The sequence below is a fragment of the Triturus cristatus genome, chromosome 6 (genome assembly GCF_964204655.1).
Source record: "Triturus cristatus chromosome 6, aTriCri1.1, whole genome shotgun sequence".
Lineage (NCBI taxonomy): Eukaryota > Metazoa > Chordata > Amphibia > Caudata > Salamandridae > Triturus > Triturus cristatus.
This window is the reverse complement of record NC_140589.1, coordinates 1,918,251,173-1,918,278,523: the sequence shown is the minus strand read 5'-3', so window position 1 is coordinate 1,918,278,523 and position 27,351 is coordinate 1,918,251,173. Positions and strand designations below refer to the sequence as shown.

At 51.1% G+C, this 27,351-nt stretch overlaps 1 protein-coding gene across 1 annotated transcript in view; it reads right to left on the bottom strand.

Annotated features, from left to right (window-relative positions):
- The window catches only part of LOC146822461 (NACHT, LRR and PYD domains-containing protein 3-like), a 357,577-nt gene that overhangs the window by 242,331 nt on the left and 87,895 nt on the right, over nt 1-27,351 (bottom strand). The window contains exons 5-6 of the mRNA XM_085610062.1: nt 9,513-9,590; nt 8,791-8,835 (exon numbers count right to left, since the gene is read on the bottom strand). Of these exons, the coding sequence (XP_085466188.1) occupies nt 8,791-8,835; nt 9,513-9,590 (123 nt within the window). The remainder of the gene's footprint in view (nt 1-8,790; nt 8,836-9,512; nt 9,591-27,351) is intronic.

The following is a 27,351-nucleotide window of genomic DNA, read 5'->3' as shown; positions in this document are numbered from 1 at the left end:
CATTTACAATGCTAATAGCTTAAACTCTCGCAAATGCGAGACCTATTGCATTGCAAATGCTTGTTGAAATGGTTAGTGGCCTACCAGGGTCAAGGAATGTGTTTACTGTTGTGCACCTTATAGATTTCATTCTACAAAAACACAGGAAATGCTACTTTTTATTGCACTGTCCAAGAACTGTACAGTTAAATATTATAACTCGGGCTGAAATACAGTTACAGAGCGGCTCCTCTGGCACAGAAAGCAGACGAGTCAGTGCCCCCAGGGATGCTCATTGCCACTGCAACTCAACGACAACATGCACAACTAGACCAGTCTAGGCACACGTGTCACCTAAGAAGTCACTCAGCACACACGGAGTCAAGCCAGCCTCAGGCACACTCCTGGCTAGAGCGGTCTAGGCACACATGTCACCTAAGAAGTCACTCAGCACACACAGAGTCAAGCCAGCCTCAGGCACACCCCTAGCTAGAGCGGTCTAGGCACACGTGTCACCTAAGAAGTCACTCAGCACACACGGAGTCAAGCCAGCCTCAGGCACACCCCAGGCTACAGCGGTCTAGGCACACGTGTTACCTAAGAAGTCACTCAGCACACACGGAGTCAAGCCAGCCTCAGGCACACTCCTGGCTAGAGCGCTCTAGGCACACATGTCACCTAAGAAGTCACTCAGCACACACGGAGTCAAGCCAGCCTCAGGCACACCCCTAGCTAGAGCCGTCTAGACCCACGTGTCACCTGAGAAGTCACTCAGCACACACGGAGTCAAGCCAGCCTCAGGCACACTCCTGGCTAGAGCGCTCTAGGCACACGTGTCACCTAAGAAGTCACTCAGCACACACGGAGTCAAGCCAGCCTCAGGCACACCCCTGGCAAGAGCGGTCTAGGCACACGTGTCACCTAAGAAGTCACTCAGCACACACGGAGTCAAGCCAGCCTCAGGCACACCCCTGGCTAGAGCGGTCTAGGCACACGTGTCACCTAAGAAGTCACTCAGCACACACGGAGTCAAGCCAGCCTCAGGCACACCCCTGGCTAGAGCGGTCTAGGCACACGTGTCACCTAAGAAGTCCCTCAGCACACACCTGAGTCAAGCCGGCCTCAGGCACACCCCTGGCTAGAGTGGTCTAGGCACACCTGTCACCTAAGAAGTCACTCAGCACGCGCGTAGTCAGGCCAGCCTGAGGCACACCGCTGGCTAGAGCGGTCTAGGCACACCTCTCACCTAAGAAGTCACTCAGCACACACAGAGTCAAGCCAGACTCAGGCACACCTCTGGCTAGAGAAGTCCCTCAACAGACTGAAGCAACTGACAGTACATAAGAGTAAATCTGGAACCTCCTACACATATGTACGATTAGCAAATGAAGCCTCGTCATTTGGGCATCACAATCTAGCCCTAAGCTTTCATTTAGGAATAGAAGGTTTCTGCAATGTGTAACTTCCTGGTATTTTCAAAAGAACCAACTCGACTAAAATACCAGATTATAAGAGTCTGCAAAAGGAAAGCATAGGACAGAAAGACGCCATCTACTGTGACAGTCACCTCGAAGCGCTACATGTATAGCCAGAGTTTTAAAGCTGTTTAGCCGGTTTTGTGCGTGTAGCCAGTTGTCCTTTCTGCATACGTGTAGACAAAATTCACTAGTGCAGCTGTGCACCAGCGTTTTCCGTTTCTACATCTGTCGAACGCAATCTCTACCACAGAAAGTTGCCCTTTATGCAAATAAGGCAGACTTGTCTCCTACAGCTGTGTAGACACAACTGCCCCTTTCATGCACGGGTAGCTTAACTTCCCTCCAGCATCCAAAGTTATCCCTTTACACATATGAAACCGTATTGAATTAACTGCAATAAAAACAGGCTGCTTAACAAGTTTTTGCAACATAAATTATGACGTAACAACCCCAAAGAGTAATCTCAGATGGCAAATTCCTAAATTAAAGCTATACTCTCTAATTGGGTGCGAAGCAGGCTGTAAAGTGGGATATGTGGTGTTTCAACTCATGCTCATTTGCATACTAGCGCGCTCGCGCTTAAGAAACACAGGAGCCGGTGGTTGGTTTCTACACGCGGCTCCGACTGCCCGCCGAGTCCACGCCTCTTTATTAAATACTCGCTAGCGTCTGACATCACGCGTCAGCGCTAGCGCACTCCAGCAGCGCGGTAGGCTACAACGCCTCCTCACGTGCCGGACATTACACTCCTTCCCAACTTTAGCAAAACAGCAAACAATTAACACGATATGCAAATAAACAATGGATCTGTTACCAGTCCGCCAGTCCTTGCGGGTTACACCAGATAGTCAGCCAGCTGGGAGGATGGTGCTGGATTCCTCCGCAAACCATAGTGGGATTGGCTTCCTCTGTACCGGGTCATCTCCGGGGTCCGGCGCCTTGGGGTATTGTGCTCATCCTGGGGCGAGGAGCAGCTGGGCAGGTTACCCCCGGGTGTGGCCGGCCGGGACTGGGGGTCACGGTCCCTGGGATCGTAATCGTCCTCCGGAGCTTCCTCCCCCTCCTGGTCTCCGCACAGTTGGCTCGAATCCAGGACACGGAGGTGTTCCAGGATGGGCTTTCTTGAAAAAGGATACATCCCTGGTGACTGTTTCAGCTCCTCTCTGGGCGGTCACCGCCGTGCCGGTCCGGCGGGTGACAGTCCATGGTCGTGGTTCAAAAGGAAGTCGAAATTTGCTTCGAGGGTATCTGTCCTTAACATACACTCGATCTTGCACTTGGATCGTTGACTCCTTAGCTCCTCTCTGCCGGCTGACTTGATCATTTGAGCGAGTCCGATTGGCTAGAGTCTTCTCGTTGCTGGCCTGTGCCGGAACCCAAGTCGGGTGGTGGGGAAGCGTGTCACTCACTATGCGGCCCATGGTGGCCTTTCCTGGCGCTGCCTCCGTTGTGTTGTGGGGGGTCATCCTGTATTCCCTCAGAAACCTATAAATCGCCATTTCCAATGGAGACCCGTCTGCCATGGCTATGCGTATTGTCTTATTTAGGGTGCGCATAAATCGTTCCACCTCTCCGTTGGCTTGAGGCCAGCGTGGTGTCACCTTGCGGTGATGGATCCCCCAGCTCCTGAGGTACTCTGCAAACTCTTGCCCCTGAAAAGGGGGTCCGTTGTCAGTCTTGACCACCTCAAATATGCCATGAGTGGCGATGGTTTTCTCAAACTTTGCAATCACCTCTGTGGCTGTTTGGCTCCCCACTATTTCGACCTCTGGATACTTGGTAAAATCATCGATGATGACTAGTGCATGACGTCAATCTGGGAGGTGCCCGAAGTCGGCACTCACACATTCCCACGGCCTCTGGGGGTTTTCTTCTGTCACCACTGGGTGAGGGCGATCCGGCTGTCCTGCTGCTTGGCACCAATTGCAGGTTCTTACCGTTTGCTCTACCATTGCGTCCATGCCAGGGAACCATACTTTGGCTCTGAGCCTGCCCTTGGTCTTTACCATTCCTTGGTGTCCTCTGTGGGCTAGGTCTACCGCCTGCTGGGCGAGGCTGGCCGGCATGACCAGTCTGGGGCCTCGTAGCAGACATCCTTGGCTGTCAATGGACAGTTTCCCCTTTATCCTCAGGATGGACTCCAGTGTCATTTTGGCATGGGGTGTCCTCCTATTTAGTGACTCTTGGATGGCCCTCCAGTCCCCTGACTTGACTGCAGCCGCCACTATTTGCAGACATTCGTCTCTTCTTGACGCGTCGATGATTGCATCGAGACTCATAGGAAGGGGTCGTGAGCGTTCAGTCACTAACCGTACATATTCTTCTGTGTCCTCCGCCTCGTCCCTTTCTTCCTTGGTGGCTTTGCGCGGGTGCCTAGACAGGTAATCCGCCGGATTTGTGGCTCCCGGTTTGTACTCCACCCGATAATCGTACCCTTGCAGTTGGAGTATCCACTTCTCGATTCTGGGTGGAGGTTTTGAAGCTGACCCTTGGAAGAGAGGTATGAGGGGCTTGCGGTCAGTCGCCACCGTGAAGTGATGGCCATACACGTATACGTGAAAGTGTCTACAGGCCCAATGGATGGCGATGGCCTCTCGCTCGATCTGCGAGTAGCGTTGTTCCGTCTCAGTCAAAGATCGGCTGGCGTAGGCGATGGGGGCCCACTCTCCATTGCTCTGAAGTTGCGCCAACACCGCTCCCAGACCATAGGGGCTGGCGTCCACAGCCACATTGGTGGGCTTCGCAGGGTCAAAGTACGATAAGGTGGTGTCTGCCGACAGAGCTGCTTTTGTTGCTTGGAATACTTGCTCTTGTTTGGGGCCCCATTGCCATGTGGTCGTAGACTTTGTCAATTCCCTGAGAGGCTTGGTGAGGTTGGAGAGGTCGGGGATGAAGCGTCCACAGAAGTTTACCATGCCCAAGAAACTCCTTGCTTCTGAAATGTTTGTTGGGGCGGGGGCTTCTTGAACGTCCTTCACCTTGTCTGGGTCTGGGGCCACTCCTTGATCCGAGAACGTGTACCCGAAGAAACTAATTTTGTTCTGCAAAAATTGGCATTCCTCCCGGTGCAGAGTCAGGTCTGACTCCTGGATTCTCTTGAGGACTCCCCTCAATCTCTGGTGATGTTCCTCAACGGTTGACGCGTAGATCAGCAGATCATCGCTCACATTCAGCACTCCAGGGAGTCCGCTGAGGACTTCCCTAATGGTATTCTGGAATACTTCGGCAGCACTCGAGATACCAAAGTTCAGGCGCCGATACCGTCTGAGGCCCACGTGTGTAGAGAAGGAGGTTATGTACCTCGAGTCTGGATGAAGTGGCAGCTGGTGATAGCCTGATCGGAGGTCCATTTTTGAGAACCACCTGGCCCCATTCAACTCCCCTAACATGTCATCAATGGTGGGCGTCAGGTGTCGTTCCCTTTTTACGGCGGCGTTGGGGAGGCACATATCCACGCAGATACGGACCTGTCCGGGCTGTTTTGGCTTCCTGGCAATGACGATCGGGGACACCCATGGGGTTGGTCCACTGACCTTCTCTATGATGCCTTGTTTTTCGAGAGCCTCCAGCTCCTCTTCGACCTTTTGCCTCAGATGGAACGCAATTCGCCTGTGCCTCAGCGCCACCGGTTGGACAGATGGATCGATATGTAAGGACACTTCTTTCCCCTTCAGGCACCCGATTCCTTTGAACAATTCCCCGAACTCCTCCATGATGGTATCCAACTCCTCCTTCAGGACTGCCATGGCAAACGATATCAGTCTCAGCTCTTCGGCCGATTGCCCGCTCAACAGCATACCACTGCCTTCTTCTGTGACATAGATGGTGGTGCCTATCTTCACCTCCCCGTGTTGCAATTCCGTCTTGAAGCACCCGATGAGTGGGATGGGCGTCTTTTGGCCGTATGCAAACACTCGGATCCTTGCTTCTCGTAGCGGGGGTTTGGTGCGTAGTTGGTGATAGACGTTGGCGGCCATCAACTCAATGGACGCCCCTGTGTCAATGGTCGCTTTTACTTCCTGTTGGTGGATCAATATGCGACATTTTGGAAGTCTGCGCTTCTTTCTTTGTGGCTGGTTGATCGCGAATACGTAGTGGACTGGGTACTCCTCGGTGTCATCATCCATGTCTTCGCTCTCCGCCTCTTCCCGCACCGCGTGTGCAGCTTCTTTCTTGACTCTGGTGGACCTGCACACCGCTGCGAAGTGGTTCATCCATCCGCATGCGCTGCATTTCTTCCCTCTTGCCGGGCACTCTTGTATGCGGTGGAGCTGGCCTCCACAATACCCGCAGTCTTTCCTTTTTGTGTCCGGTTGTCTCTTTCCTCCTGCTGGTCTCACCTTGGGGCGTACCACATTCACCTTTTCTGCCACCTGGACTTGTTCTGTCTTTACGGGGTGATGTAGGGCTGCTTCCATGTGCGAGGCCCTCGCCTGCGACAGCTCCTTTGACCGACCTAAGGTGAGGATGTCCGCCAGGGGCTTGCCGTCTTCCTGGAGGATGGTGACTCAAAGTTTGGATGAGTAACACCCTTGTATGATCTGTCCTCGGATCTCTTCTTGCTCATCTCGGAACCCACACGTGCTGGCAAGCTCCTTCAGTCTGCCATGGAATGCATCCAGCGACTCGTCGGCATCCTGCTTGGCTTGACGAAAAAAAAACCTTTCATAGTCTGTTTGCCATGGGTTCGAAATGGGCATTTAGCGCGTTCAGCAGCGTGATGTATGTCTTTGGCGTTGCCTCCACGATGGTCTTGTAGATGCGGTGGATGTCCTTGCCGCCAAGGTGGAGCAGTAAGGCTCTGCGTCTTTCCCTAGCTATGCCTGCCCCCTCAAAATATATTTGTAGACTGTCTCTCCAATCCCTCCAGCGCGGGGCAAGGGACGACGGGGCCCCATCAACGACAAACTGCTCTAGGGTGGGAATCGACGCCATCTTGGCACGTGCTCAGCGTGCTGCGGAGGCCGTCCGCCTCTCTTCCCTCGCCGAACGCACACAGTGGGCAACGCCTAGTGCGCGTCTGGTTTGGCCCCCCGTTCCTCCTCACCATCAAGTGGGGTCACGTTACTCAGGGATCCAGTTGCAGGGTCCTCGGGGCCTGGACGCCCCAACAGGGCGCGGGCCTGCTCCGGGGTACAGGACGGGCATCGGCTGGCTAATGGTTGGGCCTATCCTGCCACCAAACAGTCGTGGGGCAATGCTCCCGGGCCTCTTGCATGTGCCTCTCACCGCCTGTCCCATGTGCAGCACCAGCCGCCTCCACAGGGCCTCCCTGGAGAGAACACCGATCTCTGGTTAAACACATGGGGGCAGCCACTCAGCCCCATGAGGCCACATACATCAAATGCAGGGTCCAGAAACACTCCCTCGTCGCCAGTGTGGTGTTTCAACTCATGCTCATTTGCATACTAGCGCGCTCGCGCTTAAGAAACACAGGAGCCGGTGGTTGGTTTCTACACGCGGCTCCGACTGCCCGCCGAGGCCACGCCTCTTTATTAAATACTCGCTAGCGTCTGACGTCACGCGTCAGCGCTAGCGCTAGCGCACTCCGGCAGCGCGGTAGCTAGAACGCCTCCTCGCGTGCTGGACATTACAGGATATTCACACATGGAAGCGCAGAAGGGGGGTGCAGCAGTCATCATATGAAGAAGCCCTCACAGCGCACACTGGGCAGAAATACTTTAAGGCAATGGAGTCAGGGAAGGGTTTGGAACATGTACCCAACCTCCAGGGAGTCGAGTGGTGATATAAAGAAAATCCAACAAGTGCATTATGGGAAATGGGGGAAAGTTGCACTAGCAACTGCTGGTCCTGGTTCCCGGTGCAGGAGGTGGCAGTGAATGGCGGGGTAGGGACAGTCATGGGTGGGAGGGGGATGCTGCAGCCCATATGTGAGGGGTCCCCTCCCCTGTCTAGCCGCAGCCTGCTCTCTGGCAGCCCCTGCCACCGTTGCAGCTGCCCAGGAGAGACGTGGAAGGGCAAGCTGACAGCGCCATCTGCGCACAACTTTCCCCCTCGGCTCAATTTGCCACTCACAAGATGGCCGCTGAAGCCGGTCACGGTAGGCAGCCATGCTGGAGGTGGCAATGAAAGTAAGCTTGACTGCTTACAGGCGGTGGGATAACGCGGCTGTCGGACCTCGAGGGAAATAATAATGGCCAATAAAAACCAAGCATTTGCAATACAATAGGTCTCGCATTTACATGAGTTTAAGCTATTGGCATTGTAAATGACAATGCATTTTATTTATGTTTAAAAAACCAAAACATAAATAAAAGGTATTGTCATTTATAATGCCAATAGCTCAAACTTGCGTAAATGCGAGACCTATTGCAAATGGTAGGCATCACGGACAACGGGAGGGAGAGCACGGACAACGGGAGCGAGGGAGAGACGGGGAAGAACAAAGGCACGGACAACGGGAGCCGTGTCTGCAGTAAGATTGAAAGTGCAAAGATGTGTCACTATTTAGGACCATCCAGGGGTGTGATGGCTGCGTCAGTGCCTGCAGATCTCTGCAGCTCCACAGGCCCTGCTTTTGTTCAGGAGTTTTGTAAAAACCCCTAGAGTGACTGGTTCCAAAGTCCACATTGGACAGTGTTTCCTTTTTGAACAGTACAGAGATGTTCAGAATGTCTGACCCTGTCAATCTCTGCTCTGTCCTTCCTCCCACATAGTCTCATTGCCACAGCCTCCCTGCCAACATTTTTCTGTTCTAAACCAAAATAATAAAAAATACTCGAGGCATCCACTTGAATTCTTAACACCCCTAAAGAACTATTCACATGTCACAGGCATTTCAGCCAACTGCGTCCTTGGACCTGGAAGATTCAGTGTTTGAATAGACACCATCAGCTCAAACGCAGCCTTCACATCCTTCAGCATCATCAACATGCTCTAACGCAGCCTCCACATCCTTCAGCATCTTCGACATGTTCAATCCCAGCCTCCACATCCTTCAGCATCATCGACATGCAAAAACCCAGCCTCCACAACCTTCAGCATTTTGGACATGCTCAAACGCAGCCTCCACATCCTTCAGCATCATCGACAAGGATAAGCCCAGCCTCCACATCCTTCAGCATCATTGACATGGACAAATAAAGCCTCCGCATACTTCAACATCATCGGCATAGACAAACCCAGCCTCCACATCATTCCGCATCATCAGCATCATCGTCATGTTCAAATAAAGTCTCCTATCCACAGGAGTCGTCCACAACATAGGTCACAGCAGCATTTTATGCTTCACAGTGAAGTTTAAGTGAGAACTCTCATCCCGGGGTTCAGAATCGTATTCATCAATCATCATCTGCATTGAAGCTTCACATACCTGAAGTCGCTCCGGGAACCTCTCGGGCCTCATGAGGATCCAACACTGAAAATGAAATGACACTTTTTAATATCAAGGCTATCGCAGACAAGTAGAGTTATCCAAAAAAGGTGTCCACTTTAATGTGATTTCATGAATTATTATTAGGTCTCTGTAATGTAGGATCTTAAGTAGCCCCCAAAAGCTTAGTCAGAATGTGCAGGAATGGTTCATTTATGTGGCAGGGTTTACTACGGAGATATTGATTATGATGGGTTCAGGGCTTTGGCAATTAATTGAACAAGGTAGGGGGTGGGGTTTGGGTCTTGAGCAGCCAAAACCCAATGCCTAATCAAGATCTGCCCTCCCATGAGTGAAGCGGACATCAGCATTTGGACAGATACTACATCACTGCCAGGATATCGGAAATGGAAGAGAAATGCATTCTCGATCACTGTGGAACAGATGCTAGACATGCAGCTGAATTACACCAGGATATACCAATATTGTATAAAACTTATCAGTTAAAAGCAAAGCTCAAGGAGAGGACCAGCCGCAAGATGATCACAAGAGGTCTGTGATTTCTAGAACCTTCTAATGGTGGGACACCATCAACTGAACTTGCGGGTCTCTGTCTGGTTAACAATGGGAACCACTGGGTTTCTGATGGCTGAGCCTCAGGTGGCTCTACCATAAATCAATCAATAAACCAATCAGGGTTCTTGTAAAGCGCGACTACTCACACGTTAGGGTCTGAAGGTGCTGGAAGATGTGGGGGTGGATCTGCGGTTCAGTCGAAGAGCCAGGTCTTGAGGTCCTTCCTGAATTGAGACAGAGACAGTTATTGCCTGATATGTAGAGGCAGGGAGTTCCAGGTCTTTGCAGTGAGATAAGAGAAAGATCTTCCACCGGTCGTGTGTGAGAAGTTGGCCTGGTATATGCTGTCATTAATTAAAGTGGGCACCATGCACCAGTCCAAACGACCCTTATGATGTTCAAGGTCAAAGATAACCTTTAGAAAGCTATCCTAGTGGTAGCTATGGAGAGCAGCCTTCAAGCTTAATCCTGAAGGAATGTAAAGCAGATTGTTTTACCAGAATATCACCTTCTGAATGACTAAATGAAAGGAGAACCACAAAGTGTTTATATAAACAATATATATTTATTTCTATAACACTCTCTACTATTTTCTACACGAAAATAGAACACAAAAGCACCAATACGATATCAATAGAACAGTTGTAAGTAGCACAATACACAGCGGTCTCCAGGGGGAGACCGAACCATATACTAAAGAAATTGTATAACCATCACGACTTGAATAGACACAGTCCCTAGAGCACATAGAATCGCTGGGGCCCCAAGGAATCATCGAAAGGGAGTAGATCGGGACCCCACGGAGGACAGGTGCAGTGTGTAAACATTAGCGCGGGCTCCGTACAACTCTATGAGAAAGTTACAAGTTAAGGACACTTCTAGGAGGACTGTGAACAAATCCTTTGGCACTTAAGAGGTTCTAGGGCTAACCCACCCATGGATACCCAGGTACCCACGTTACCTATCCCAGAGGAGCCGGGTGCATAGGGTTCAAGTGGTGTCGAAAACCGCTGTCATTTCCAATGGAGGACTTGGAAGAAATGCTGCTGCCGTGAAGGTGAAAGTGTCCGGTGGAATCCAAGCCTGGATTCTCAGTGAGAGAGAGGAACCTGAAAGCAGAAGGGACAGAGTCTGGGTCACTTCAGGTGACCAACGGGTCGGTAGTCGAATGCCCACCGATGTCGGATGCTTCAGGGATGTTGAGGGGTTGCTTGACTCTGTAGCCACGAGGACCAGGAGACATCAAGGATGACCAGGGACCAGAAGTGAGCTGACCCACAAAGGATGTCGAGTGCTGATGGATCGATGTCCGGCTGGAGCACCAACAAGCCTTGGCAAATGCAACCTATGCAGAAAGGACTAACAGTTTACGCTGTGGACAAGCAAGGACCAGGGGACTCCCCAAGCAATGGAGAGTCAGGGCACGTCTGGAGCAACAAGGTGAGTCCAAGAACAAACAAGGTGACCCTTGCCGGAACCCGCAGGCCAACGGACCAGGGATCCAGAGGAGACCTCAAGCAGGATTACGAAGTACCAGCCCACGGAGCACTCAGTGCGAGGAGGCCAGAGATCTTAAGTGGAAATACTGCTAGGGGTTGGGACTACACGGAGTCCAATGAACAAGCTCAGGAAGCGCCAAGAAGCATGTGCAACTGCAAATTTACGCATTGCACAGGGGTCCATGTCACGCAGTCCACACGAGGGATACTGGCCTCAGTATTGCTGAGACTGCAGATCGACCTCAGGGACCTTTGTAAACCCACCTCCTTTGTTGCTGAAATCTTTGGAGTCCTCAGGAGCCCGGGAGATGTAAGCTTAGGTGCCTGCTTCTGCAGGGGAGTAATTCCTTTACTCCAAGGGAGATTCTTCAGTTGTCCAGCGTCGTGCAGACCGTCGAAGTACGTGGAGTCTTCTTAGTAGAATCTTGTCCAGGTAAAATCCAAAGAGCCTAAGTCAGGTACGGCCTTTTATACCCACTTGCAAGGGTAGGAAAGATTCAAGGGTCCCTTCTATGGGAGGGGCAGGACAGAGGGATGGCTACACACATGTCCTTTGTCCAGTTTTGTGCCAGAGCAGGAGCCAATGGCTCCCAAAACTGGTTCTAGCTGGACTATGCACAGGGACACCAAATGTGTCCACAGTGCAGACTCCCAGAGTGCACCCACCCATACCCAATGCACTAAACCCTGTCTGGCAGGTGTCACACCTCCCTGTGACAGGATACCTATTGTCATGCCTTCCCCTGCATGAGCTTAGCTCAGGAGCAGGAGGGTAGAAATGTGTCTGTGGCTGGCAGCGTCCATTTTGTGCTGCCCGGGTTATGAAAGCTGGTACCGGGTAGACCAGTGACCCAAAAATGTCTTTGTGGAAGGGGGAAATCATACCTCCTACACCAGTTACAGGTGTGGAGGTATGATTTCAAGGTGTTTGACACCAATCAAAACATGTTTCTGAGCAGCCGTTTTAAAGTTAGCATTTACCGCAAGGTTATAATGCACTTAAACATATATGTATGGCTGCATCACAGACAGCCCTGGAGAATGGACTCCGAATGCTGCAGAGGAACCCTACTCATGCAGGGGCACCCTCTGACGTAAAACCCAGCACCCTGCCTTCAGGATGGTTAAGGCCTGCCATAGAGGTTTTAGGTGTAGTGATATATGTGCAGATATAGGGATACTATATCTGGGTAAGTGGTGCAAGCAACAGCTCACACAGTTCACGGTAGCAAACTGTTGGTGTCAGTTTGAATGGTCCCTCAGGGGTGGCATTATACATGCTGCAGTCCATAAGTGCCCTCTGGGGTACCTATGCCCTTGGTACCTGTGTACCATATACTAGGGACTGATAAGGGTACCCCAGAATCCAATCTGGAGTGTATCTAAAGTACAGACTTACCAATTTAAGGGAGAAAGCAGAGAGGCTGGGGTCAAGATTAGCAGGATCCCAGACAGACTAGTCCAAAAACAGTGAAACATCACCAAAAAGTTGGGGTAATCATAAGAAGCAGATCCTACTTTCCTACAACTTCCATCCCTCCTTAACCAAACATAAGGAACCCCTCACAGGGTGTCCAAACAGACGTTCAAAAGGGCTGTAGCCAACACCCTTCTGAGGAACCTCCCTGTATGCAAATAGAAGGCAGGGCAAAAGGATGTCCCATCTGCACCTAAGCTTTTCTGGTAATCATTTGATCATGCCCTTCAGGGTTTTGTTGAATCTCTCAACTAACCCATTGCATTGTGGGTGATAGGGTGTGGTGAATTTATAATTCACTCCACACTCCTTCCACATAGCAGTCATGTAACTAGAGATGTAGTTTGCACCTCTGTCTGATACTACCTCCTTAGGGAAACCCACTCTGGAAAAGATTCCCAGGAGGGCCCTAGCCACAGCAGGAGCTGTGGTAGTCTTAAGGGGTATTGCCTCTGGATACCTAGTGGCATGGTCCACCACCACTAGTTTGAATCTGTACCCAGATGCAGTTTGAGGGTCTAGGGGACCAACAATGTCAATCCCTACCCTCTCAAAGGGAACCCCTACCACAGGTAGTGGTATCAGGGGGGCCTTTGTGGTACCACCTGCCTTACCACTGACTTAGCAAGTAGTACAGGAGCGACAAAACTCCTTTGTGTCCTCTGACATATGGGGCCAATGAAAGTGAGGGACAAGCCTGTCCCAAGTCTTGCTTTGCCCTAAGTGTCCTGCCAATGGGATGTCATGTGCCAGTGTTAATAGGAAGCCTTTAAACTTCAGAGGTATAACCAACCTCCTGGTAGCCCCAGACTTGGGGTCTCTACCCTATGAGTACAGAAGTCCATCATCCCAGTAGATACTGTGGGACCCACTGGCACTTCCAGCTGCATCAGCAGCAGCCTGCTGTCTGAGGGGTTCAAGGGAGTAGAAGCTGAGCTGCCCCTGACTCAGATCTGCCCTGGAAGGGCCCCCTGACACCAAGAACTCAACCTGGTCAGGTTGAATTTCCTCTGAGACAGTTCCATCACCACAGAGACTGGGTTCATCTCCCTCAGGAGACTGATCCTCACTCTGAGGCAGGGGGAAAGACACTGCTTTACCCCTGCTGCTCCTTCTCTTGGGAGGCACCTGGTCCATTATTCCAGGATCCAGGGCCGGTTCTGCGGAAGACAGTTTTGCCTGTGACCTAGTCACTGCAAACACATCTGCAGAGATGCCCAACATTGCTGCATGTGTCCTGAGTTCCACTTCAGCCCAAGCTGAAGTCTCCAAATAATCGCCCAACAAGCATTCCACAGGGAGGTCTGAGCTAACCACAATCTTTGTAGGGCAGTTACCCCTCCCCAGCTGAAATTAAAAACTGCCAAGGAATGGTCTGTCCTGACATTGTTAATATTGGTCACTTGGTACATCTCACCAAGTATGATCTGGTCAGGGCCCACAAATCTCTTGTCACCATTGTGACACTTGCTCCTGTGTCCCTATATGCCATGGCCTCCTCTCCGTTTATCAAAGGCTGTTGCCTGTATATTCCCAGATTACTGGGACTGACAAAAAACAAGGCACCATTCATGCCCCCATTACAGACTAGAACAGCCTGAGTTGAAATTCTGACTAGGCCAGAATCCATCTCAGATCCCAGGGTCAACCCTACTAAACCCTTGTTCCCAGTACCGGCACTTGGAGCTGAACTAGGGGGAACAGTTGCCTTAGGGGCAGTGGTGGTGTTGGTAGGAGGATCCTTGGCCCTTGGACAACTGGCATCTTTTGTCCAATGGTTTTTCTCTTTACATATGAAACACCAAGGTTTCCTTTTTCCCTTACCCTTGTTAGTTTATGACTCTCCCCAGATGCAGGTTTTTGGGGCCCTTGTGAAGGCTTCTGGTCTTTACCATTCTCCCCACCCTTATCAGGAGTTTTAGCATCATGCTTCTTTTGGTCACCACCTTGGTTCTGGGTTTTCTGCTTCACCCTGTTTCTGACCCATTTGTCTGCCTTCTTTACCAATTCTTGGGGAGAGGTCAGATCAGAGTCAAACGGGTACTGATGCAACAAATGATTTTGGAAATTATTAAGGATCTGCTCCCTCATAATTAAATTGTACAATCCCTTAAAATCATTCACTTTACTGCCAAGAAACCAGCCTTCCAAAGCCTTAGAAGCACAATCTACAAAGTCTACCCAGTCCTGAGTCTGTGTCTTCCGGGTGTCTCTGAAATTAATCCTGTATTGCTCAGTGGTTAAGCCAAACCCATCAATGAGAGGACTCTTCAGAACTGAATAGTTGTCAGCATCCTCTTCTCTTACATTGAGGAGCTTATCTCTACCTTTGTCAGCAAAGGAGAACCACAAGATAGCTTCCCACTGCTCTTGAGGGATCCTCGGTACTTTACAGGCCCTCTGTAGTACAGTTATCCATTTGTAAATGTCATCCCCATCATGGTATGGAGGGATTATCTTGTTCAGGTTGCAATGATCATGGGTGTACTCCTTAATCCTAGGGACACTGTTGCTGCCACCATGGGACTCTAGTCCAAATCTTGTTCTAGCCTTCAGGAGCTCTAGGTGCTCTTTGTCCAGTGCCAAATGCTCTTGCCTGAGCCTAAGTCTGACTCTCTCAAACTCTAGAAACGGTCACTTTTTCTCATAAGAGCTAGATCTCTTATGTGACTTGGAAGTCCCTACAGAAGTCCCTGAATGATTAGACTCTACAGCGGGAGACCTAGGTCTCCAAGGCTTACCCTGTACTTTACCAGGAGGAGTAAAGAGAGGGCCCTCAAGGCCTTCTCCGTCCTCTTCCTCGGCATGGTTGTCCAGGTTCAATCAATCAATCAATCAATCAATCAATCAATCAATCAATCAATCGTTTGTTAAGCATGACTACTCATCCATAAGGGTTTCAAGGCACTGGGGGTGGGGGGTGCAGGTTCTGGTCCATCAGGGAGGGGGTCTGTCAAAGAACCATGACTTGAGGTCTCTTGCGAAGATGGGAAGTGATGTTGTCTGTCTGAGGTGGAGCGGAAGGACGTTCCAGGTCTTGCCCACGAGGAAGGAGAAGGAGCATCCTCCCGATCTGGTTTTTCTGGTGCGTGGGACTGTAGGAAGGTGGAATCTGACTATATGGTTGCCCCCACTTTTTAACCTGGTGTTTTGCTGGTTTATGACTTAGTTGGACTCGGATCCTGCTATTCAGGGCCCCGGTCTATCTGCTTTCTCTGTAAAATGGTTTCGATGTACATTAGGTACATCACAGATTGGATTCTGGGGTGCCTTCATAAGTCCCTAGTATATGGTATACTATGTACCCAGGGCATAGGTACCCCAGAGGCCTACCAGGGACTGAAGCATATATTATGCCACCCCTGGACAGCCTTCCAAAATGACACCACAGATCTGCTACTGTAGCCTGGGTAAGGTGGTGCAGGCACCCCTTACTGCAATATAGGCTACCCGTATCACTATATATACACACACATATAAACCTATAAGTCACTCCCATGGCAGGCCTTATCACTCCTGAAGGCAGAGTGCTTGGTTTTCATGTGAGAGGGTGCTCCTGCATAAGCAGAGCCCCTCTGCAGCATTCGGAGTCCATTCTCTGATGTTGTTTGTGGTGCAGCCTGACCATATACTCTTAAGTGCATTATAACCTCGCGGTAAATGCTAACTTTGGGATGGCTGCACCTAAACATGCAGTGTTTGGTGTAAACATTTTGGAATCCTACCCCCTGCCACTTCTGGTGGCGGGGGTAGAATTCCACCCTTCTAGAGGGAGAGACATGTACCCACCGGTATACCCGGTACCAACTTTCTAGAGCCCTGGCATCACAAAATGGATGCTACTGCCACAGACATGGGTCTGGCCTCCTGCTGCTGACCAAAACTCTGGCAGGGGAGGCCTGGACAATAGGTTTCCTGTCACAGGAAGGTGTAACCACCTCCCCAGGCATGATGATGAGTACTGGGGCTGGGCTGGAGCACTCTCGAGTGCTTTGAAGTCCTGCACTGGGGGCACATTTGGTGTCCCTGTGCATAGTCCAGTTCAAACCGGAGTCAGGGGCTACCCGCCTCTGCTCTGGCGCGAACCTGGACAAAGGAAATGGGTGTAGCCACCCCTCTTTCCAAACCCTCCCATAGGTGGGTCCCCAGAGCTTGTCCAACCCCTTCCTTAGGTATAAGTAAGGAACCCCAGTCCTTAGGACTTTAGATATCCCTGGACGAAACTCTGCAGCTGAATCCTGGAACTTCGACGCTCTACATCAAGATTAGAGGACTGGCAGGCAACAATGAAGCAACTGTCCGGTCTGCATCACTGAAGCTCCTGCCGGACGCCGAAGTCTTTGCATCACCAGAGGTAGATTTCCAGACTTCCCAGAGGCTGCCCTTAGTCCCCAGCAAAGCTGAGGCACGTAGCTGTCGTGGGTAACGTGGAACTGTAACCCCTGGACAGCAAGCACATTTGCAAGTGCACCAACTTCCTGACAACTCTTGAAGCCATGCTTTGGGTTCCAAGTAGCCCTAAGCAGCAACTGCAGTGAAGATCACTGGTCTACACTCAATGAGTGTTCCGTGGGCCAGCCCCAAGTGCGACCACTTGAGGCTCCTTCGCGATCTCTATTCCATTGGCTAGTGGGTCCCCACAAAGGCAACTCTTCATTTGCTTGGGCTTTCCTGGTTGCTCCAGAAGTGCCCTGACTTACCCTCGCTGGGTGAGTCCCTCAGACCTTGCTGGTCTGCACCGCAGCCTTTTCTTTGTTTCCCTGTGACTTGCTGTTGCCAAGGCTTGTTGGGTCCAATCTGGTCGCCGACACTGGAGCACTCGACAGACTTCGTGGGACAGCTCGATTCCAGCTCCTGGTCATCGTCGACATCTCTTGGACCTCGTGGCTGAAGAGTCAATGCACCCGTCAACTCACCTGAAGCACCCGACATCTGAGGGCATTCGACTATCGTGCCCCTGGTCACTGGCTATTGACTTAGACTCTGTACCCTCTGCTTTCAGGTCTTCCTCTTCCTCGATCCAGGCTTGGTTCGCACCGGACACTCTTCCTCTTCACGGCAGAAGTACTTTCCAGAAGATCGCCATTGAAAACAACGACAATTCCAGGCACAGTTTAACACGTTTGTACCCGGCTTCCCTGGGTGAGGTAACTCGAGTATTTCGGTACTCACGTGGGTGCTAGAAACTCTTAAGTTTTAAGGGATTAACTGGAAGTCCTCTCCGAAGTGTCCTTTTTCTTTTACAATCCAACCGGTACTTTCCCCATAGAAGTTAACGGCGATTCGCGGCTGTGTTCACACACTGCACGCGTCCCCCGTGGGTCCCCTGTGTCACTACCTTGGGTGGTTCCTTGGGGTTCAAGCACTTCTACAGGCTCTAGGCCTTGTGTCTAGCTCAGTCATGGTTCTTATACCACTATTTTGGTATATGATTTGGTACGCCCATAGGGCTCAAAGGTGTACTGTGCTAATAACTGCTGATATTTGCCTTGTAACTTATGTACTTCGAACTCTAGCCTCATAAAGAGGGGTGTGTTTAAGACTAAATACATATATTTTATATATATACCTGGTGTGATCCTCTTTCATTTGGTCACTCAAGAGATTATAGACTGGTAAAACAAGCTGCTTTACATTCCTTCAAGACTTAGCCTGAAGGCTGCTCTCCATAGCTACCACTAGGATAGCTTGCAATAAAGGTTGTCTTTAACTTATCATCAATAAGGGGTTGTTTAGACTGGTACAGGGTGCCCACTATAACTAGTGGACAGCATATACCAGGCCAACTTCTCACAGGGACCACGGCGTAGGAGAGCTGGGCTGATCTTAGGGTCCTTTGGAGTCGGCTGTCGAGGTATGCTGGTCCAGTGTCGGGGAGGGCCTTGTGTGTGTGGGTGAGCATCTTGAAGGTTACTCTTGCCTCGATGGGGAGCCAGTGGAGTGTGCGCAGGTGCTGGGAGATTTGGCAGTGTTTAGGCAGGTTGAGGACCAGTCTTGCACCAGCGTTTTGGATGTTCTGTAGATTGCTGGTGAGGTTTTTGTTTATTCCGGCGTAGAGTGTGTTGCTGTAGTCTAGTCTGCTTGTAACGAGGAAGTGATGGTCTGTCTGTGATTGAGGGGGATCCATTTGAAGGTCTTACGCAGGAGGCGGAGGGTGTGGAAGCAGGAGGATGAGACTGCGTTGATCTGGCAGTCCATTTTGAGCTCGGAGTCTAGGATGATTCCTAGGTTGCGTGCGTGGTCCGTGGGGGTGGGTGGGTTTCCGAGGGCAGGGGGCCCCCAGGTGTCGTTCCAGGCATCGGGGTTTAGGCCCATGATGAGTACTTCGGTCTTGTTGGTGTTAAGTTCTAGGCAGCTGTTTTTCATCCATTTGGCGACGGTTTCCATGCCTTCTCGAAAGTTGTGTCTGGCGGTGTTGGGTTCGTTGGATAGGGAGAGGATGAGTTAGGTGTTGTCTGCATATGACACAATGCTGAGTCAGGAGGGTTTTGACGATGGTGCGAGTGTTGCCATGTAGACGTTGAAGAACGTTGGGCTGAGGGAGGATCCCTGGGGGACTTCGCAGGTGGTTGGCGTACGGTCTGAGAGGAAAGGGGGGAGTCTGACCCGTTGCGTTGTGCTGGAGAGGAAAGAACTGATCCAGTCGAGGGCCTTATCCTGGATCCCTACGTCGTGAAGTCTGCACAATAGGGTGCGATGGGAGACTGTGTTGAATGCCGCTGAGAGGTCGAGGAGGATGAGGGCTACTGTTTCTCCTTTCTCCAGTAGGGTGCGGATGTCGTCTGTTGCGGTGAGGAGGGCGGTTTCCGTGCTGTGGTTTTTCCTGAAGCCGGATTGGGAGGAGTCGAGGATGTTGTGTTCTTCGGGGAAAGTAGAGAGTTGGCTGTTGATGGCTTTTTGGATAACTTTCCCAGGGAATGGGAGCAGGGAGATGAGTCTGTAGCTTGTGAGGTTGGTGGGGTCCACCGAGGGTTTCTTAAGGAGGGGGTTGACCTCGGCGTGTTTCCAGTCATCGGGGAACAAGGCGGTCATCAGGGAGCGGTTGATGGTGTGGCGGAGCGTGGTTGCAATGTTGTCGGCGGCTCTGTTGAAGATGTGGTGAGGCAGGGGTCGGTGGGGGCCCCGGAGTGAATTGGCTTCATCGTCTTTAGTGTGTCTTCGGTGGTGAGGGCTGTCTAGCTGTCAATCATTGGTTTCAGGGTGTCGGGGGTTGTTGGTGGGGGTTCCGTGTGTTTGTTGTCTTCGTCGAAGTTCTCGTAGATGCTCTTGATTTTGTGGTGAAAGATGGTGCTGAGTTTGTTGCAGAGGTCTTGTGAGGGAGGGATGTCAGTCGACTCGCTGGTAGGTTGGGCGAACTCCTTGATGAGGTTGAAGAGCTCTTTGCTGTTGTGTGCGTGTGTGGAGATTCTGTCTTCAATCGTTTTTTTCCTCGTTTCTCTGATGGGTTGGGGGTGGGCGTTGGTAGCGGCTTTGAAGTTGTTGTGGGCTTCTGTAGATTTGGTATTCCTCCATGTCTTTTTGAGGCGGCGGCGGGTGCGTCTGGACTCCCGAAGTTCTGAGGGGAACCATCTTGCTTTCTTGGCGTGGGTGTTGTTGTTTTTCTTTAGGGGAGCTAAGGTGTTGGTGCTGTCAGAGATCCATCTGTGCAGGGTTCAGGCTGCTGTGTTGGGGTCGTCGTTTTCCGCAATGGTTGGTGTGGAGTTGCTGAGTGAAGAGGTAAGCTGGTCATCAGTGATTCTGGTCCAGTTTCTTTGTGGGAGTGGGTGCTGGTGTCTGTGGATGATGGGTGTTCTGAAGGTGAAGTGGATGCAACGGTGGTCAGTCCATGGGAGTTCGGTGGTGTGGCTGAAGGTGATGGAGTATCCTGTAGTGAAGAGGGGTTCAAGGTTGTGTCCTGCTGAGTGCGTGGGCTCGGTCACGATCTGGCGAAGTCCAATGTTCTGGAGGTTGTCCAGGAGGGATACGGTGTTCGGGTCCAGTTGGTTGTCGATATGGAAGTTGAGGTCTCCCAGCAGGGTGTAGTTGGTGGATGTGTTGGCATGCGGGGAGATAATGTCCGTGATGGAGTTGGTGAATGGTCCGCGGTGTCTTGGGGGTCGGTAGATGAGGGTTCCTCGGAGGGTGGTGGTGGGGTTGGTCTGTATATTGAAGTGTAGATGTTCCATCATGTCTGTGGGCTCATCAGGTTGGAATCATCCTGATCCTCCTGGTCAGGATGGGATTCTAGGTCAAAGGAGTGTTCACTTCCTGGCCTGTCCTCTTCTCCTGCCCCACCCACTCTCTCATCTGACCCTGGAGTTTTTCTTAGGTCATCTAAGACAAACACCTCAATGAGACGTTGAGTACTGGGGTTTCTCCCTGTCCTCAGCTTTCTAGATATACACATGGCTTTCAATTCTTGGAATGCTAGGCCATTATATCTAGTAGGCAGAGAGCCAATGGATTCTCCTTTAGAAGACATTACTAGTGTGGTGTGGTGTATGTACCTACCTAACCTAGTGGGAACTAAACTCTCTTAGGTTGGAGAAAGAGTGTGCTAGACCCTTAACTTACCCAACCCTAAGTTCAGTAGAACTTACTTATTCTAATCTTGAAGTCTTATATGTGCCTAATACTTTAGTGGTTTTCAGTTAATCACTCAATGAGATTTATTTGGTACAACAACAGCAAGCTTGAATCCCACCGCTGCCACCAATGAGAGAAGTTGGCCTGGTATATGCTGTCCACTAATTAAAGTGGGCACCGTGCACCAGTCCAACGACCCTTACAATGTTTAAGTTCAAAGATAACCTTTAGAAAGCTATCCTAGTGGTAGCTGTGGAGAGCAGCCTTCAGGCTTAATCTTGAAGGAATGTAAAGCAGCTTGTTTTACCAGAATATCTCATACTGAATGACTAAATGAAAGGAGAACCACAAAGTGTTTTTGTAAAAAATATGTATTTATTTCTATAACACTCTCTACTATTCTCTACACGAGAATAGAACACAAAAGCACCAATACAATATCAATAGAACAGTTGTAAGTAGTACAATACACAGCGGGCTCCAGGGGGAGACAGAACAATATACTAAATAAATAGTATAACAATCACGACTTGAATAGACAGTGCCTAGAGCATGTAGAATCGCTGGGACCCCAAGGAATCGCCCAAAGGAAGTAGATCGGGACCCCACGGAGGATGGGTGCAGTGTGTAAACACGAGCGCGGGCTCTGTACAACTATGAGAAAGACGAGGTTGGAAAGTTAGAAGTTTGGGACACTTCTAGGAGGACTTCGAACAAATCCTTTGGAACTTAAGAGTTTCTAGGGCCAACCCACCCTTGGATACCCAGGTACCCACGTTACCTATCCCAGAAGAGCCGGGTGCTTAGGGTTCAAGTGGTGTAGGGAAACCACCATTGTTTCCAATGGGGGACTTAGAAGAAATGCTGCTGCCGTGAAGGTAAAAGGTGTCCGGTGGAATCCAAGCCTGGATTCTAGGTGAGAGGAACCTGAAAGCAGAGGGGACAGAGTCCGGGTCACTTCAGGTGACCAGGGGCTTGGTAGTCGTATGCCCACCGATGTCGGATGCATCAGGAATGCTGAGGGGTTGCTTGACTTTGCAGCCATGAGGACCAGGAGACATTGGGGACAACCAAGGACTGAAGGTGATCTGTCCCTCGAAGGATGTCGAGTGATAAGGGGTTGATGTCTGGCTGGAGCATCAACAAGACTTGGCAAATGCAATCCACGCAGGAAGGACAGGGTTACGGTACCAGCCCACGGAGCACTGCTCGGGGTCAGGACTACATGGAGTCAAATGCACAAGCTCAGGAATCACCAACAAGCATGTGCAACTGCAAATGTACACAATGCACAGTGGTCCGGGTCACTCAGTCCCCACGAGGGATACTGGCCTCAGAATTGCTGAGACTGCAGATCGACCTCAGGGACCTTTGGAAACCCACCTCCTGTGTTGCTAAAATCTTTGGAGTCCTCAGGAGCTCGGGAGATGCAAGCCGGTCAGATGCACTTAGGTGCTTGCTTCAGCAGGGGAGTAAACTCCTTTAGTCCCAGGGAGATTCTTCAGTCGTCCAGCGTTGTGCAGACCGTCGAAGTCTGTGGAGTCTTCTTAGTTGAATCTTGTCCAGGTAAAATCCAAAGAGCCTAAGTCAGGTAAGGCCTTTTATACCCTCTCGCGAGGGTAGGAAATATACAGGGGCCCCTCCTATGAGAGGGACAGGACATAGGGGTGGCTACACCCATGTCCTTTGTCCAGTTTTGCACCAGAGCAGGAGCCAACGGCTCCCAGAACTGGTTCTAGCTGTACTATGCGCAGTGATGCCAAATGTGCCCACAGTGCAGACTTTCTGGCCCTCTCAGAGTGCACCCACCCATACCCAATACACTATACCCTGCCTGGGAGGTGGTCACACCACCCTGTGACAGGATACCTATTGTCATGCCTTCCCCTGCTCGAGCTTGGCTCAGCAGCAGGAGGGCAGAAATGTGTCTGTGGCTGGCAGCGTCCATTTTGTGCTGCCGGGTTAAGAAAGCTGGTAACGAGTAACCAGTGACCCATGCATGTCTTCGTGGAAGGGTGGAATCATACCTCCCACACCAGTTACTGGTGTGGAGGTATTATTTAAAGGTGTTTGACACCAAACATGACATGTTTCTAAGCAGCCATTTTAAAGTTAGCGTTTACCACGAGGTTATAATGCACATTAAACTATATATATGGCTGCATCACATACAACTTGGGAGAACGGTCTCCGAAGGCTGCAGAGGGGGCCTGCTCATGCAGGGGCACCCTCTCATGTAAAACCCAGCACCCTGCCTTCAAGATTGATAAGGCCTGCTTTAGGGGTGACTGATAGGTTTTAAGTGTAGTGATTTAGATACAGATATAGGGATACTATATCTAAGTAAGGGGTGCAGCACCACCTTACACAGATTGCGGTAGCAAATCTGTGGTGTCATTTTGAATGGCCTTTGATGGGTGGCATAATACATGCTGCAGCCCATGGGAGGCCCTGGTGTACTTAGGCCTTTTGTACATGTGTACAATATACTAGGGACTGACAAGGGTACCCCGGTATCCAATTTGGAGTGTACCTAAAGTACAGACATTGCAATTTTAGGGAGAGAGCAGATAGACTGGAGTCCTGAATAGCAGGATTCAGTCAGACTAGTCCAAAAACAGTGAAACATCAGCAAAACGTAGGGGTAACCATAAGAAGCAGATCCTACTTTCCTACAGCGTGGTCTTGCGTATCTGTGGAATGGTGGATAGGGTCAGTTAGGTGGAGCGTAGATGTCTGGTTGGTGTTTGGAGGGAGAGGCAGCATTAGAGGTATGCAGATCCAGCGTTGTGGAGGGCTTTGCAGGTGTTCCTGATTGGCTCAAAGGTAAATCTTTTTTTTGATCGGGAGCCAGTGTATTTCTCTTCGGTGTCTGGCGATGTGGCTGCAACGGGGATGTTCAGAATGAGTCTGGCAGAGGCGTTCTGGAGGTTCTGTAGTTTCTTAATTAGCTTTTTGGTGGTATTGGCTCAGAGTGTGTTGGGACAGTCCAGTCTGCTGCTGACGAGTGCATGGGTGACTGTTTTCCTGGACACGGTGGGGATCCACTTGAAAATCTTCCGAAGCACACAGAGCGTGTGGAAGCAGGAGGACAAGACGGCATTGATTCATAGAGAGTGAGGAGTCCAGGATGATGACAAGGTTATGTGCATTGTCTGTGGGTGTGGTGTGGGTTCTGAGTGCCGCGGGCCACCACAAGTCGTTGCAAGCGGAGGGGGTGGAGCCTAGGATCAGGACTTCAGTCTTGTCTGAGTTGAGCTTGAGGCAGCTGTCCTTCATCCACATGGCATCTGCCTTCAGCCCATTGTAGAAGTTGCTCTTGTCTGCTGTGGGTTTGTCTGTGAGGGAGAGAATCATCTGGTTGTTGTGTGCGTAGGAGATAATGTTAAGTCCGTGGCTTCGGACAATGGCTGCAAGCAGGGATTAGTAGTTGTTGAAGAGTGTGAGACTGAGGGAGGATTCCTGGGGCACTCCGCAGCTCATCTCTCTGGGTTCTGAGTAGAAGGGTGGAAGTCTGACTCTCTGTGTTTTTCCGGTGAGGAAAGACCGGATTCATTCTAGGGTCTTGTCGAGGATGCTGGCGTCATGGAGCCTTGTGTAGAGGGTGTGATGGGAGACAGTGTCGAAGGCTGCCGAGAGGTCTAGTAGGATGAAGGCTGCAGTTTCGTCTCGGTCGAGGAGGGTGCAGATGCCGTCTCTAGTGGCAAGGAGGATGGTGTCGGTGCTGTGGCTGCATCTGTAGCCAACTGGGAGAAGTCCAGGATGTTGTTAATTTCTATGAACTCAGAGAGTTGGGTGTTGATGACCTTCTCCATGACTTTGGCTGGGAAGGAAGACAAGAGATAAGTCTGTATTTCTTGAGGTCTGTCGGGTCGGCAGAGGGTTGCTTCAGCAGGGGGTTGATTTGTGCATGTTTCCAGTCTTCGGGGAAGGTGGCGGACTCGTTGGAGCAGTTGAAGGTGCCGCAGAGTTCAGGGGCGATGGAGGTGCCGGCTCTGTTGAAGATATGGTGAGGGCAGGGATCCGAGGGGGATCCTGAGTGAATGCTCTTCATGATCCTGAGGGTATCGTCAGAGGTGAGGGTGCTCCAGATGGGCAGGGTATGCTGGGGTCTGGAGCCATTGGGTGCAATGGTTATGGGTAGGTCTTGGGTTGCGAAGCTGTCGTAGATCTCCTTGATCTTGTGGTGGAAGAAAGTGGCGAGGTTGTCGCAGAGGTCTGAGAGGGGGGAATGTCTGCTGTCTCCGTGCCGGATTTGGCAAATTCATTGACCACGGCAAAGAGTTCTTTGCTGTTGTGTGCATTGGCATTGATGCGTTCCTGTGTAGCTGTTTTCTTTGTTGTGCTGATGAGGTGGTGCTGTGCAGTGATGGCGGTTTTGAAGGCTGCGTGGTCTGCCAAGATCTTGCTGCTCCTCCATTTATTCTCGAGCCATCAGCATGCATGCCTGGATTATTGGCGGCCGGGAGAGAACCAGCTGGCTTTCTTGTAAGGCCGCATGCTTGAGGGTTTCCTGAGGGGGGACAATGTGTCGGTGCAGTTGGAGATCGAGCGGTGGAGGTTGCGTGCTGATGCGTTGGCATCTGTGGATGTTGGTGGTGGGGTTTTGCTGAAGGAGGTGGTGAGCTGGTCATGGGTGACTTTGTTCCAGCTTCTGCGAGGATGGCGGTGGGCGTGGTGGTTTACGGTGGGTTTGGCAAAGGAGAAGTGGACGCAGTGGTGGTCGGTCCAATGTAGCTTGGAGGTGTGGCTGACGGAGATGTTGTTGCTTGCAGAGAAGATGGGGTCGAGCGTGTGTCCTGCTGAGTGGGTTGGAAAGGTGACCAATTGCTTGAGTCCGATGGTGGCGAGGTTCTCGAGTAGAGAAGAGCTGTTGTGGTCGACTTTGTTGTCCAGGTGGAAATTGAGGTAGCCGAGGAGGATGTAGTCCATTGAGGTGAGAGCGTGGTGAGCGATGAAGTTGACTATGGCTTCGCTGAAGGAAGGAGGTGGGGTCTGTGAGTCTGCAGATGAGGGAACCGTGGAGGGTGGTGTTTGGGTTGGTCTGGATCTGGAAGTGGAGCTGGAGGTGTTCCATGTCAGGTGAGTGGTCGTCAGAGCTGGTTGTGAGCCGGTGGGTGTTTTTGTGTACGATGGCGATGCCTCCTCCCTGCCGGTTGGTGCGGTCCTTCTGGATAATTTTGTAGCTGTCAGAAATAGCGGTTCAAATGTCTGGGCTTAGTGGGATTCATCTAGGTTTCCATGAAGAAGGCGATGTAGGGGAGATGAATTCGAGTAGGTCCCAGATCTCTATGGCGTGTCTTGTGAGGGAGCGTGTGTTGAGTAGGATGCAGCTGAGGTGGTCGGGTCTGGTTCTCAATGGACGTGCGGTAGGTGGGTCTGGTGTGCGGAGGCAGCAGAAGGCACAGTTACAGCAGTTGAACGGGCCTTGGGTGTCCTTTGGAGATGTGAGATGGCAGCAGGCAGTGGGGCATTCTGGGTTGAGTGTGTGTGAGGGTGACAAAGTCACAGCAGTGGGAACCATGAGAACCAGGATCCCTGGCAGTGGGCGCGGTCCAGACACAGATGGGTGCAGGTGGGCTTGCTTTTGGCACAGCCGCCCAGCGGCCGCCATTAAGTAGTGGTGGGGAGGTGGAAGGTGCTGGTCAGCTGGGAGGTGGAAAGTAATGCTGGGAGGGTCTGGCCAGAGGGGTAGGCAGCACCGAGGGCGGGGAGCACGAAGGGGGCAGAGAATGGCACAGAAGGAAAAGGGCACAAAAGGAGAGATAAAACAAGAGATTTAGCACAAAAAGAGAAATACAAAAAATACAGGAAACAGAAAGAAATATAGAGAACAGAAAGACAGACAGACAATACTCACCACTGGACCATCAGGGATGAAGCGCAAGCAGGAACCGGCTGGTGGAGAAGGGACTCGAACTCAGGACCTGGGCACAGGAGGGCAGAACACTATTAGGTGGAGCTGCACGGCAGGGGACCAACGCACGCCGACAAGGTCAGTGAGGTTGCTCCTTCAACATGCAGTGGCCTCCATTTAGTAGGGGTGGGACTGGGGAGGTGCTGGTCAGCTGGGAGGCAGAAAGATGCAGTGGGAGGAAGCAGTGTCGCAGGGGCAAGGGTGGAAAGTGTGTAGGGGCACAGAGAAATTTAGCACAGAAAGAGAAATAGAGTAGAGAAATACAAAAAATACAGGAAACAGAAAGAAATACAGAGAACAGAAAGACAGACAGACGATACTCACCACTGGAGCACCAGGGATGAGGCGCAGGTGGAGATGGGCCTCGAACTCAGGAACTGGGCACAGAAGGACAGACCATCATTTGGTTGAGCTGGGCGGCGGGGGCAGGGTCAAGGGACGTGTTTACTGTTGTGCACCCTTATACATTTCATTCTCCAAAAACACAGGAGACGCTATTTTTTATTGCACTGTCCAAGAACTGTACA